This window comes from Astyanax mexicanus, chromosome 14, assembly GCF_023375975.1.
Source record: "Astyanax mexicanus isolate ESR-SI-001 chromosome 14, AstMex3_surface, whole genome shotgun sequence".
In the NCBI taxonomy this organism is placed as follows: domain Eukaryota; kingdom Metazoa; phylum Chordata; class Actinopteri; order Characiformes; family Acestrorhamphidae; genus Astyanax; species Astyanax mexicanus.
Window position 1 is genome coordinate 46748029 of NC_064421.1, and position 14364 is coordinate 46762392.

The 14364-nt window shown below is 38.6% G+C and overlaps 2 protein-coding genes across 9 annotated transcripts in view; one reads left to right on the forward strand and one right to left on the reverse strand.

The window, feature by feature from the left end:
• The window catches only part of LOC103030706 (ryanodine receptor 3-like), a 198345-nt gene that overhangs the window by 175888 nt on the left and 8093 nt on the right, over positions 1 to 14364 (forward strand). For all 6 annotated transcript variants that reach the window (XM_049463517.1, XM_049463519.1, XM_049463518.1 and 3 more), the window contains 14 exons: positions 986 to 1066; positions 1808 to 1896; positions 2016 to 2144; positions 2516 to 2620; positions 4773 to 4854; positions 6016 to 7325; positions 7459 to 7517; positions 8209 to 8386; positions 9454 to 9540; positions 11739 to 11921; positions 12647 to 12777; positions 13566 to 13608; positions 13787 to 13914; positions 14107 to 14167. In XM_049463517.1, coding sequence (XP_049319474.1) covers positions 986 to 1066; positions 1808 to 1896; positions 2016 to 2144; positions 2516 to 2620; positions 4773 to 4854; positions 6016 to 7325; positions 7459 to 7517; positions 8209 to 8386; positions 9454 to 9540; positions 11739 to 11921; positions 12647 to 12777; positions 13566 to 13608; positions 13787 to 13914; positions 14107 to 14167 — 2666 coding nt within the window. The remainder of the gene's footprint in view (positions 1 to 985; positions 1067 to 1807; positions 1897 to 2015; positions 2145 to 2515; positions 2621 to 4772; positions 4855 to 6015; positions 7326 to 7458; positions 7518 to 8208; positions 8387 to 9453; positions 9541 to 11738; positions 11922 to 12646; positions 12778 to 13565; positions 13609 to 13786; positions 13915 to 14106; positions 14168 to 14364) is intronic.
• The window catches only part of LOC103026471 (ER membrane protein complex subunit 7), a 246781-nt gene that overhangs the window by 138173 nt on the left and 94244 nt on the right, over positions 1 to 14364 (reverse strand). The window lies entirely within an intron of this gene.

Sequence of the window (14364 nt, forward strand, 5' to 3'; positions counted from 1 at the left end):
TCCCTCTGTCTTTCTCTCTGCCTTCTTACTGTCCCTCTGCCTCCCTCTGTCTTTCTCTCTGCCTCCTTACTGTCCCTCTGCCTCCTTACTGTCACTCTGCCTCTCTACTCTCCCTCTGCCTCCTTACTGTCCCTCTGCCTTCCCTACTGTCTCTCTGCCTCCCTACTGTCCCTCTAACTTCCTCCTGTCCCTCTGCCTCCCTACTGTCGCTCTGCCTCCCTCTGTCTTTCCCTCTGCCACCTTACTGTCACTCTGCCTCCTTACTGTCCCTCTGCTTCCTTACTGTCTCTCTGCCTCCCTCCTGTCCCTCTGCCTCCCTACTGTCTTTCTCTCTGCTTCATTACTGTCCCTCTGCCTCCCTACTGTCTTTCTCTCTGCCTCCTTACTGTCCCTCTGCCTCCTTACTGTCCCTCTGCCTCCCTACTCTCCCTCTGCCTTCCTACTGTCCCTCTTACTTTCTCCTGTCCTTCTGCCTCCCTACTGTCCCTCTAACTTCCTCCTGCCCTTCTTCCTCCTTATTGTCCCTCTGCCTCCCTCTGTCTTCCTCTCTGCCTCTCTTCTGTCCTCTCTCCTCTCTCTTCTACATAATAAATGCGTGTCATCTTGTCTGGGATTTGATTATAAATGAATGCACTACTGTTTTTAAAGAATCGCTGGTAGTAAGAGCCAGACTTCCCTGCTTTGCCTCTTTGCCTGACGAGTCAGATTAACCTGTACAAAGCTTGCCCCTTTCATATCATATGTTTATATATATTTATATATACTGTAGCAGTAAGTATTCAGTTGTAATTTGGTGATGTGTGTTTGTCAGATGGTCTCAAATCATCGCCTACCTTTCCAGAAAAAAGAAAAAAAAATTGCTAGTTGAGGAGCGAGTAGGGAAATAAGCGCAGAGCTGCTGATGCTATCGTCTGAGCAGCTCCTTTTCTTTTATCTGCATATGAAATAAATGATCTATAGCTTTCCTCTTCTCTTTTTCATGAAGGTTCCAAGGTGCTCCAGAATGATGAGTTCACTAAAGACCTCTTTAGGTTCCTGCAGCTGCTCTGTGAAGGCCACAACAATGGTAAGTGCTAATAATAATAATGCAATAACCATTTTTTAACCATTTTTCCATGATTAGTTAAACTTATACAAAAAAATATTTGCTTACTCGTCCCCATACAGAAAGATCTATCTGCAGAGAGGCAGTGGTGGCAGTGTCCCACAAGCAACGTCTGCTTATGAACATTTATAACATGTATAAAACTTAAACTTTAAACTTTAAATACTTGCATTAATTGTTTTGTGTTTGAATTATCCATTGTCAAGGCTAAATGGGCCTTGGGTAATGGGTGATCAATATTGACTAAACTAAAATATAATGATTGAAATATTACAGTTACAGTTAACTGTCGTCAGAAACCAGGATTAATGCACTTAATAAAGTGTAGTTATAATTAAGCCCCATCAACCACCTTTATCATAAACCTGGGTTTCAATCTAGAGGTTTTAAAAGAGTAATGCGCAGTTCCGCATGTGCAATGGGCATGTTTCTGTGTTGACAATTCACTGCCAAGATAGCAATGAACATCTGACTGTTGACGTCTGCCTAGGTTGTAATCAGTCAGTGGTGCACCTGTGTTTTCTGTTGCCAAGATAGCAATGCACCAGAAATTTACCTGAACACGCCTCGTTTCCAGACCACCACGCCCATCAGTGCACAAGGCATGAAAATAGACTGTTGGCAGGGTGTAAGATCGCAATGCACCTTCCACAAGGTGTAAAATCTATCTGGTTTACAGTCACTCTTCCTCCTTTCTCACAGATTTCCAGAACTTTTTGAGGACACAGACTGGAAACACAACTACTGTCAACATAATCATAAGCACAGTGGATTATCTTCTCAGGCTGCAGGTAATACAGACCTACGCATATATACACATGCACTGTACAGACACAAATACTATACTAAAACACACAGCAGCACATATAAACTTACTGCTGTATATAATGCTGTCTCACTGTCATTGTAGGAATCCATCAGTGATTTTTACTGGTATTATTCGGGTAAAGATATCATGGATGAAGCCGGTCAGCGTAACTTCTCTAAAGCCCTGGCTGTGGCCAAGCAGATCTTTAACTCCCTCACTGAATACATCCAGGTAACTGACAACATCAGTGCTTTTTTATTGCTATTAATTTATCTGGAAATGTTTTAGTATGTGCTACAACGTGGCTGAACTTCATGCACTATACAGCTCTGGAAAAAAAAAATAGAAAAAAAGAGAGCACTTCAGTTTCTGAATCAGTTTCTCTGATTTTGCTATTTATAGGTTTATGTTTGAGTAAAATGAACATTGTTGTTTTATTCTATAAACTACAGACAACACTTCTCCTAAATTCCAAATAAAAATATTGTTATTTAGAGCATTTATTTAAAGCAGAAAATTAGAAATGGCTGAAATAACAAAAAAGATGCCGATGATTTAGGTATTTTACTGTAAAACTAAGCACTGTTCTTCTTTCCCCTCAGGGTCCATGTATAGGCAACCAGCAGAGTTTGGCTCACAGTAGGTTATGGGATGCTGTAGTTGGCTTTTTGCACGTCTTCGCCAACATGCAAATGAAGCTCTCACAGGCAAGTTCACTTATCAGGTATTCTGAACGAGCAGCTATAACAGTGTTCTCTATGAAACCATACTGATGCAAATGTGTAGCTGCTAATAACTGTTTTGTTTCATTTTATAAAGACTCTTTGTTGAAAAGTGTACATGAGAATTAGAATATTATATTATAAGACCAATTAATACTCTTGCTTTGCCTTTTGCTTTTTCCTAGTATTTTAGCAGCCACTAGGTGTCCCTCTTTACATGGGAATCTGTAACCAGTCCACCAGCGTTTCAGTCTTTTTCTGATTTAGACATTTGGCCTTTAAACCAGACAAAACATGCCTGTAACAGGTCTGTAGCACAGCAGGGTCTGGTGTTTAGTGCTGGGAGGACAGTGTTTGATGACTTAGGCCGAGATTCTGGACAAACAGACAAGGTGAACTGAGCTAATCACAGCTTTATCACAGATTTAGAGCCTCAATGCATCACAACCATCTGCTACTGAAACAAAGTAATGACACTAACTGCTCTGCTGATTATTCCTCCTACTATCCTCAAATTTATTAACACCCTTTATTCTCTGGATCAACAGGATCCCAGCAATTTAACCTTCCATAAAATTATTAAAATCAAATTTAAATAAACACGTTAGCAAAGTTGATTCATCAGTTACTCTATGTTTATTTCATAAATTATCAGCAATTCTGGCATTATTAAAATGTTATATTAGTGTTATATAAGTGTTATTAGCATTTTAGTGTGAAGATAGAGCCTAAAGTGAAGGAACATTTAGAGAAAAAATATTACCATACAAATGTGTGTAAAATATCGATTAAATATGGAGTTCTTATATTTTATGCATATAAAACAGCCTTAACAATTGAAGACATTGAAATTGACCCCAAAGATAATAGGAGGGTTAATACTGTTGTCTTGTGTCTGTGAATTTTGAAGACATAGAAAAGGCTTTTATAAAAAAAAAAAAAAATTCTATCTAAGAACATACCTTCTGAAAGACAAAGCAAGATATATAAGACAAAACATTTAAACAGACAAGAGACAACTTCAGTTTCTGAATCAGTTTATCCGATTTTGCTATTTATAGGTATATGTATAAAAATATATAAAATATGTAAGAAAATATTGTCATTTAGATCATTTATATGCAAAAAAATGAGAAATGGCTGAAAAACAAAAAAGATGCAGAGCTTTCAGACCTCAAATGATGCAAATAAAACAAGTTCATATTCATAAAGTTTTAAGAGTTCAGAAATTAATATTTGATGGAATAACCCTGGTGTTTTTTAATCACAGTTTTTTCATGCATCTTGTCATCATGTTCTCCTCCACCAGTCTTACACACTGCTTTTGGATAACTTTATGCTGCTTTACTCCTGGTGTAAAAATTCAAGCAGTTCAGTTTGGTGGTTTGATGGCTTGTGATCATCCATCTTCCTCTTGATTATATTCCAGAGGTTTTCAATTTGGTATATATATATAGTCTTGCAGTTTTGTCTGAGGCGCATACAATTATCCAAAAGCAGTGTGTAAGACTGGTGGAGGAGAACATGCCAAGATGCATGAAAACTGTAAACTGAACTATTGAAACTTTATGAATATGAACTTGACATTTTTTACTGGTGCATTGTATCTATATATTTAAGACAAACTCTTGAGACATCTTTTTTACCAGAGTGTATATTCAGAAAGACAGCAAGACAAGATACCAAGGCAAGAGGCGGATAGCAGAGGGTCATCTTCAGTGATGTGTTCTGTTTTTGCCTTAGTGGAAACAACAGTAAATCTGTGTATAATTTTTTTTTTTATTGTATTTTCTTGAAATTAAATTCGGCAACAGTATATTTAATATGTTAAAAGGATGGATTTCAAACAGTTTCATATTATTTAGTAATTGATGATCAAATTTCTTTATTAAAGTCAAATTGTCTCCCAGGCTTCCCAGAGTGCAACAAATCTATGTAGTGATATTACTGATCAAATACTGGCACCTGCATATTTATACAAACACAACCCATCCGAGGGGTGCTGAAGTTCATCCACGCTTCCAGAGACGATGAGACGCTGTGACCTTTAGACACATTAAGCGAAAGAAGAAGAAGACGAGGATGAGAGAAGACATTTCCTTTAGCTTTCTTACATCTATTCTCTTTCCTCCTGCAGGACTCCAGCCAGATCGAGCTGCTGAAGGAGCTGATGGATCTGCAGAAGGACATGATCGTCATGTTGCTCTCCCTTCTGGAAGGTTCTCTTATGCAATCATTGCTTAATAATGAGCAAACAGAATGTGTCATTCCCATTCTGTTCACAGAAACTGTTGTTGTGATCAGTTAGATTGTGGAATTTTGTATTAAATTCTCCATAAAAGCCACATTATTCTTCACAGAGAACGTACGCCAGCAGTTTACTAAAACCAGGGCATAAACCTCAGCTTATTAGTGATTAATTAGACATCGTAAATCAGTTTAGCTGTGCTACTAATCAGTAGATATATGTATAAAAAAAAAATTAAAAAGCTGAATAAATTTCTTGTAAATGACTTGTGTCGTGGCAAAGAGCAAAGCAGCCAACCCACTCATGTTTTAGATGCTTTAAAAGGGTATATAATATATAATAGCAGTAAGTTTTCAGGGTAACTGAGTACCTACTGTCTGATTCACAAACTGTTTAGCATGGAACTACTGCTAAAATTACTGTTATTATATACAGTACATTATATATATATATATATATATATATATATATATATATATATATATATATATATATATATATATATATATATATATATATATATATATAGGAATAAACAAGTGAGTGAGAATAAACACAGGATTGTGTGGTCATGGTAAGGTGATAAGTTAAGAATTATGGGAGATGTGTCACAGGCATTATAGCAAATACATATATTAAAATATACTTAGTTACTTTTGTATTCTTTAAAGTTATTTGAAAATTATTTCAGTTTGTATTTTGCCATTTTTTGTAGATTTTCTTTGGCTTTTTGCCCTTTTTTGCCTTTTGCTTCTGTAATCTCGGGTTTGCTTCTGCATCATTTTTTTGCTTATGAGTTTTGGCACAGTTTTCACGGGTGGGCGGGGCTTAGAGAAAGGCATTCCCCTCGAAACTAAAAATAAGTTTATTATTATTTATCCACATAAAAACTTCAAAAAGAGGCGGAGTCTGACTTCACATGTATTGGAGGAGGTGTTTGGGGGCATCACTGGTGATAGGGGGAGTCTTAATGAGTTGGTTGGGTAATTGGCATTGTAGATAGAATAGAAATTCGAAATAAAATAAAAGAAGTGGGTTTGAGCTCTTATGGGTTAAAATGTGTACCTGAAATCTGCAGTTTAAAGGCAGTTTAAAACAACTTTTATTGATCGACTTTGCATTGTATCTGCAGGTAACGTTGTCAATGGAACCATTGGCAAACAGATGGTGGACACTTTGGTGGAATCCTCCAGCAACGTTGAGATGATTCTCAAATTCTTCGACATGTTTCTGAAGCTGAAAGACCTCACCACCTCCGACAGTTTCAAGGAGCACGACTCTGACAGCAAAGGCGTCATCTCCAAGAGAGAGTTCCAGAAGTCGATGGAGAGTCAGAAGCAGTACTCTCAGTCTGAGATCGAGTTCCTGCTGTCGTGCGCCGAGGCGGACGAGAACGACATGTTTAACTACGTCGAGTTCGTCAAGCGCTTTCACGAGCCCGCCAAGGACATCGGATTTAACGTGGCCGTGCTCCTCACCAACCTGTCGGAACACATGCCGCACGACTCCCGCTTAGCCACCTTCCTGAGCCTGGCCGAGAGCGTTCTCAGTTACTTCGAGCCGTACCTGGGGCGCATCGAGATCATGGGCGGTGCCAAGAGGATCGAGAGGGTTTACTTCGAGATCAGCGAGTCCAGCAGAACTCAATGGGAAAAGCCGCAGGTAAAAGAGTCCAAGCGGCAGTTCATTTTTGACGTGGTGAACGAAGGCGGAGAATCGGAGAAGATGGAACTCTTCGTGAACTTTTGCGAGGACACCATCTTCGAGATGCAGCTGGCCTCTCTGATCTCTGAACCCGACGCCGTAGAGCGAACCGAAGAAGACAATGAAGACTCTCAGAGCGTAGCTGAAGAACCAGAGGAAGAAGAGGAAAGAACGTTGGAGTCTTTCTCGGCGTTCACCATGGCTTGTTTCTCTGTGAAGAAGAACCTGTGCAGCCTTCGTAAGCTGCTGACCTTCAGGAGCGTGAAGAAGCACTACAAGAAGTTCCGGAAGATGAGCGTGAGGGAGATGATTCGCGGCTTCTTCTCCTTCTTTTGGATGATCTTCGTTGGCGTCTTTCGGTTCCTCTACAACCTGGTCTGGGGCTTCTTCCACATCCTGTGGACCACCCTGTTTGGCGGAGGGCTGGTGGAAGGCGCCAAGAACATGAAGGTGACGGACATCCTGGGCAACATGCCGGACCCCACGCAGTTCGGTATCCATGGAGACGTTCTGGAGGCCGAGAAGCTGGAGGCGAGCGAGGCGTGTTTGGTGGCGGAAATGGACCAGATGGTGGAAGGAGACCAAGTGGAAATGGACCTCATGTCGGAGCTGATGAGTTTTCAGCAGAAGAAAGAGGGGGGCAAGCACGGGGCCGAGCCTGGGCTGGGGGACGTCTCTGAAGTGGTCGGAGTGGACTCTCCGTCTCTAGCTGCTGCAGTGCGTCAGAAAAAAGCCCAGGTCGAGTGCAGCACTTTATCTGATGAACCTAATGCTGCTTTAACACGTCTGACGATGTTTAAATTTAACGTTCACTGTTGTTTTTTACAGCATAAATCTAATAAATGTTCTGTTCTTTTCCTCTCTTTTGCAGGAAGCTGCGAGCAAGAAGGCAGACGAAAGTGAATTTAAAACAGAATCAGAAAAGACAGAGTGAGTAACCACCATGGATATCATAGCAACGCCTTAGCAACCACCTAGCAACCAGCTAGCAACACCATAATAACCCCTATAGCGAACAGAGGAAGCCATTGTAGTTGCGCAACCATCCTGTGCTTTCTAGTTTAGAAATGTTGTCTCCTCCCAACTCAGATATACTACTGGTTTATGCTTTAATCAGCTTTTACAGTCAAAATTTATATGCTTAATCTATAACTAATTTGGAAAAAAAAGAGACCACTTAAAAATTATGAGTTTCTTTGATTTTACCAAATTGAAAACCTCTGGAATATCAACCGTCAAACCAAGCTGAACCGCTTGAATATGCATATTAATGCTGATAACTAATTTTCATGTGTAAATATTTGTTCATATTCAAATTCTAATGCTATATAAAAACTAATGCTTTGTTGCCATCTACTTAAAGGATAGTAAAACGTATATTAATGAAAAGTATAAAAGTATATTGATGAAAGTTATTATAAAATGTTACCAATAATTCTTTTGGATTGTTAATTTCAGTATTGTTCCAGGTTTTATTGTAATGGGGAAAAAAAACTAAACATATTGAAAACCTGCATGTTGTTGGTTTCTTTTTACTCTTACTCTTTTACTTTTCTGTTTTTTTTTTTCATTCATAAATGTTGCATTACTCTAACCCTCCTGTCCATGTTTATCTCCTCAGTTCAGAGGACGGGGAGAAGAAGGACCCGGATAAGGGTAAAGAAGGTTCTCTTGTAGAATCTTCATCAAATGAAGGGAAAAAGCCGCTGAAGAGGAGACTCGGGCAGAAGAAAGAGGAACCAGAGGCTTTTATGGGCAGCTTTTTCGCTGGTCTGGACATTTATCAGACTAAGATGCTGGTAAGAAACCTTAGTAGCTTTCTAGCTATTTACTGTTTAAAGTGATTTGAAATAATGTAAACTAATTTTGTATAATTTGGATGATTTTTAAGGCAGAATAATTCATATTAAAGCAGCTTCATATTAGTGTTTCAAACTCTACATAGCCTTTTGTACTATTAATTTCAGCATTTTAGCATAAATATACAGCTCTGGAAAACAAATAAAGAGAGCACTTCAGTTTCTGAATCAGTTTCTCTGATTTTGCTATTTATAGGTTTATGGACCACCTAGCAACACATTAGCAACTGCTTAGCAACACCATAGCAACCTCCACAGGCACCATAGCAACACCTTAGCAACCACCTTAGCAACCGCCCAGCAACTGCTTAGCAAAACCATAGCAACCACCATGGATACCATAGCAAAATCTTAGCAACCACCTTGCAACTGCTTAGCAACACCATAGCAACCACCACGGATACCATAACAATGCCTTAGCAACCACCTAGCTGCACCTTAGCAACAACCTAGCAATTGCTTAGCAAAACCATAGCACCCACCATGGATACCATAGCAACACCTTAGCAACCACCTTGCAACTGCTTAGCAACACCATAGAACCACCATTGATACCATAGCAATGCTTTAGCAACCACTTAACAGCACCTTAGCAACTGCTCAGCAACATCATAGCAACCACCACAGACACCATAGCAACGCCTTAGCAACCAGCTACCAACACCTTAGCACCCACCTAGCAACTGCTAAGCAACACCATAGCAACCACCATGGATTTAATAGTAACGCCTTAGCTACACCTTAGCAACCACATAGCACCTGTTTAACAACATCATAGCAATCACCACAGGCACCATAGCAACGCCTTAGCAACCACCTAGTTCAGAAATGTTGTCCCCTCCCAACTCAGATATACTACTGGTTTATGCTTTAATCAACTTTTACAGTTAACCTTTATATAATAAATCCATAACTACTGCTGAAGCTATTTTGTCTTTTTGTCCAGAATTTACAGATCCTTATATTACTCTTCCAGATAAGTTAATTTTTTTTTCTCATGTTTGCAGAACTACCTGGCCCGCAACTTCTACAACCTGCGATTCCTGGCTCTGTTTGTGGCGTTCGCCATCAACTTCATCCTGCTTTTCTACAAGGTGACTCAGCTGGCTCTCTCATTTCCACCGTTTATCACTCATTTGTTTCGCACTTTTAGATCTGCTTGACTCGTGGAAGAGAAGTTCCGGCTGTGATAATGCCTCAGGCTGATTATTTTAATAAGCATATGCAGAACACATTACCTAATGCATCAAAAAACAACCGTCATAATACAAAGAGTAGCTACGAGAAGCAACTTAATGATTTTAGAATGATCAGTTTACTTTTTCTGACAAATCTGATTAGGTATAGTAGTAGGTAAATCCCAGTATATGCTGTTTGACCCTCAGCAGCCAGAGTCCGAGAGAGGCATGAATTCCAGCTGTTGCTAAAAAAATACCTACACTATGGGATGGAAACAGTGGCTTTTATAAACTTCTTGTGCAGTTTTCAAGTTCTTAATGCCTTGTTTTAAATATCAGGGCTCTCCAGATTCTACCAATAAGGTGTGGAGCTACTTTAAGCCTGAATAACGGTGGAAAAGGCGATTTATCTTTGCTTTCACTCTGGAATTCTCTTTTAAAAGTGTTAACAAACCAAAATACTTCAAAATTCTACTGTTTCTGAGGCTGGTAACTCTGATTAACTTATCCTGTGAATCAGAGGTCCCTTTCGCTCGTCCTTTTCTGATGGGGTTCCTGATTAGTGCCAGTTTCATCATTCATCAACCTTTTTCGTTCGTCTTTGTGTCTGCACTTGAGGATACTTTCAAAGTTCTTGACACTTTTTTTTCTGATTCACTGACCATGTTTTTCTTTATTTAGTTGAGTATTTGTTGCTTCTTATAATCTGGATTAGAACATTACTCAAATGTTCACTATTCACTGTATACCTGTAACTCCACCTCTAAGTCTGACTGATATTAAACCACTAAATCTTGAGGATTTCTATTCAAGCATTACATAAAATCTTTCATTTTTGATAATGAAAATTACTAAAAAGCTAAATTATAATTCAAGGATTCAAGGATTCAAGGAGATTTTATTGTCATTCGCATCTTATGTGGTACATGAGGTGGAACGAAATTGTGATCTCACGATCCAGTTTACACCCAAGAGCTGTTATTAATAGATATATAGATAAAAGTACAATAAAGGAATACAATAAAAATAGAATATACAAAATAGTTAAAGATAAATACCCCCAAATGAAATAAATAGAAAGAGTAGACAGGTTGCAGCAACAAGTCCAGAGTGCAAATGTGCTATAGCAGCATGAAATGAATTAGAGCAGTAGAAAATAAAGTGTCTCAGTGCGGGTAAAGTGACCGTGTTTGTACAGTAATTGTCCTTGTGTGTCAGTGCAGTGTGTTGTTAAGTGGAGTTTAAGAGTCTTACAGCTTCCGGAATGAAGCTGTTTCTCAGTCTGGTTGTTTTGCACTTGATGCTCCGCAGCCTCCGTCCTGAGGGAAGCGGGACAAAAAGTGCATGTGCTGGGTGTAATAGAAAATCTAAAAAAATATGCAAGTAAGTCTGCCAAAGTCAAAATATTATGAATAAAATCATGCAATTGGCTCTTTTTCCTGAACTTTTACAATTTAAAAATCAATATTTTCCTGAATACAAATCAAACAGTTCATGTCCTCCAAAACTTTTAGTTTTCGTTATGTTTGTCTAGTTTTTACGTCTATTTTCTAACATGCAGAATTTGTGTTGATTCCTGTTACTGATCTGGAATTTTAAGTTTTTGAGTTTTGTATCACTTACACCTGTAGCCTGTATATCGTCGCTGTCCTACGAAAAACATGGATGTCCATTTTTGTTGATTTTTAGTTTACTACATAATTTGAACACCCAAACTGTTCCTTACACTGTGAACGGACCAATAGGAACTCTTAAAAAAAAAAATGTTTCTCTCTCTCCTGTAAAGTTGCTGTTTTGAAGATGTGAAAAGTGTTTTTTGTTGGACGGTGACGATATGCAACAAGGACTTTTAAAGGTTTAAGAGGAGCCAGAAATTCAAGTAATTAACTCTTGATGAGTTCAGCACAGCTGTTAACTGAATGCCTGGTGACTCTACCTCATAAAGCTGACTGAGAAAATCCAGCAGAGATATTTAAAGCTTTTTTTTTGCTATCTAATTCCCTGTTTTTGTATCTCATTACCTGTTCTAATGATATGTTAATGATATTGCAGGAGGTCTTTTGCTATGTTTGCTATATGATGCTAAATATAGAGGTGTGTGTGTGCTGGTGCAGGTGACGGGTGAGGACTCGGAGGAGGTGGACCCGTGGACGGGGAGAGGAGAGGAGGAGGACGGCGGCGTGGAGTATTTTGTTCTGCAGGAAAGCACTGGATACATGGCGCCTACACTGCGCTTCTTAGCTGTACTGCACACGCTCATCTCCTTCCTGTGTGTGGTGGGATATTACTATCTGAAGGTACACACACACACACACACACATATACACACATATATACACACACATCCACGCACAGTATATAAAAGCCAATATAGTGAAACATTCAGAGTTTATTCTGCCAGATCCTGCTGTTGTTTATAGTTACCTCCTACTTCCCTTATTCTGTTTGTTACTACTTATGACACTGAATTACTGTATTTTTCGCACTATAAGGCACATTTAAAATTATTTAATTTTCTCAAGATCAATCAGTCAGAGCGCTTAATGTATGAATTCTACCAGTCAGGTATTAAGGAGCAGTAAAGACACTCCACTGAATTACAGAGTTATACAGGAGTTTTAGTTTAGTACTCCAGCACCGAGACTGAAGCAGTATTAGCATTAGCCGCTAACCGCGCTAAGTCCTAGCTCTTTCGCCGTTCAGAGGTGAGTATTATCAGCCTGTAGCCTGCTGCTAACTCTGGCTAGCACTGCTGGAGCAGCATTAGCATTAGCTGCTAACCGTGCTATTAGATTACTAGTGTCGCATAATGTACTTTATAATCCGGTGCACCTTATAGTGTGAAAAATACAGAAAAACTTTATACATTACGGAACAAGATCCATTTAGGTGACGTTTTAAGTGAGTTTTATCCTTTTAAAATGATCACCAATTGCATGCATTAACATTCAGTATATATTTTATATATTAGCATGCTCCGAAAGCAAGCCTCTGATCTTTTCAAACCTGTCTTCCTGACCAGGTGCCTTTGGTGGTTTTTAAGCGGGAGAAGGAAATCGCCAGGAAGCTGGAGTTTGATGGCCTTTACATCACCGAGCAGCCTTCAGATGATGACATCAAAGGGCAATGGGACAGGCTTGTGATTAACACACCGTAAGTCTGAGAGGAAATTCCTCAACACCTATAGAAACAGAGATGTCAGTAAAAAGGTTGCGTTGTTTTATTTAAATGGAATTTAACTGATTCAACTCAACAAATGCAGATATAACAGCAAGGAAAACAGCAGTCATTTGTTAGTGACCTACAGTACATGACAAGTACAGTACTGTGCAGCACTGCACTGTGGAGCTCTGCAGTTTTTGTTAGCTCTCTCAAAAGGGATATCCAGTTAGTGGCGTTAAATGTCTTTTCTTTGCGCTCTCCATGATACATGTTTATACATTCTACAAATAATTGAGTTTTGAGTCAGATACTTTAAAATCATTCAGCCATTAAAGTCTCCAGTTCTGGACCGAAAATATCTAGAAAAGTGTTTTAGTTTAGGCTGTTTTATAAGAGTTACATATGTAGGAATGTCCACAGCATTTCATTGTCAAGGAACTGTGTATTTTGTATTTTGAATTATGTTTTTGGACTAAAATCATTACGATACATAGCTGATTAGTTCTTCAGGATATATATATATATATATATATATATATATATATATATACGTATTAACCATAAAATTTACTAAACAGTCAACATCTGTTAATTTTATATTAGCAGTTTTCACTGCTTATTTTCTCCTTGCTTTATAAATAGTTAAATTAAGGCCATAATTAATGTTGGTTTTAATTATCTTTTTTAGATAATAAAAGGCCTACACACTACATATTAAAAGCATAATTCTTCTTTCTATTATTCTGTGTGTGTGTGTGTGTGTGTGTGTTTTTTTACAGATCCTTTCCCAATAATTACTGGGACAAGTTTGTTAAACGCAAGGCAAGTACAGTTCCAATTTTTATTTTTTCTGTTATATCAAATATGTGTAATTAGTTTAAAAACAATTTCCAATATTCAAACTGTTAAAAACTTTTTAAATGGGAATTGGCTGCTGTAGTAAAGGAGCGAAGGAGTGAAAGCTACTAACAGTTATTGATTAATGGTTATTAATATGCAGGTAATTAATAAGTATGGAGATCTGTATGGAGCAGAGCGGATTGCCGAGCTTCTCGGTCTCGACAAGAGCGCTCTGGACTTCAACCCCACTGAAGAGGCCATCGCAAAAGAGGCTTCCCTCGTCTCCTGGTGAGTAACGTGAACACCGTACAGTCTAAACTAACTGTACTTAACTAAACTCAAACTGTTTTAACATGCTTACATTTATTCAATATTTACTTTATGCTCAATTTCATATAATCACCATTTAGTATATGTGATGTAATATATAATAAGGTCACTGAAGAGTTAGTCATATCTACTCGTTATTTTCTGTTACAGGTTAAGTTCCATCGACACCAAATATCATATCTGGAAGATGGGTGTGGTGTTTACGGACAATGTGAGTTGACTAATTGTAGTGTATTGTGATTTAGGGCATGGGTTCTTAACTGGTCTGAGCCTGGGACCCACATTTTCTCAGGGTCATTAAGTCTAATTACCTAACCCACTTATTAGGACTCCCCCTATCACTAGTGATGCCACAACACAAGGAGCCTCCTTCAACAAATGTGAAGTCAGACTCTGCCTCTTTCCGAA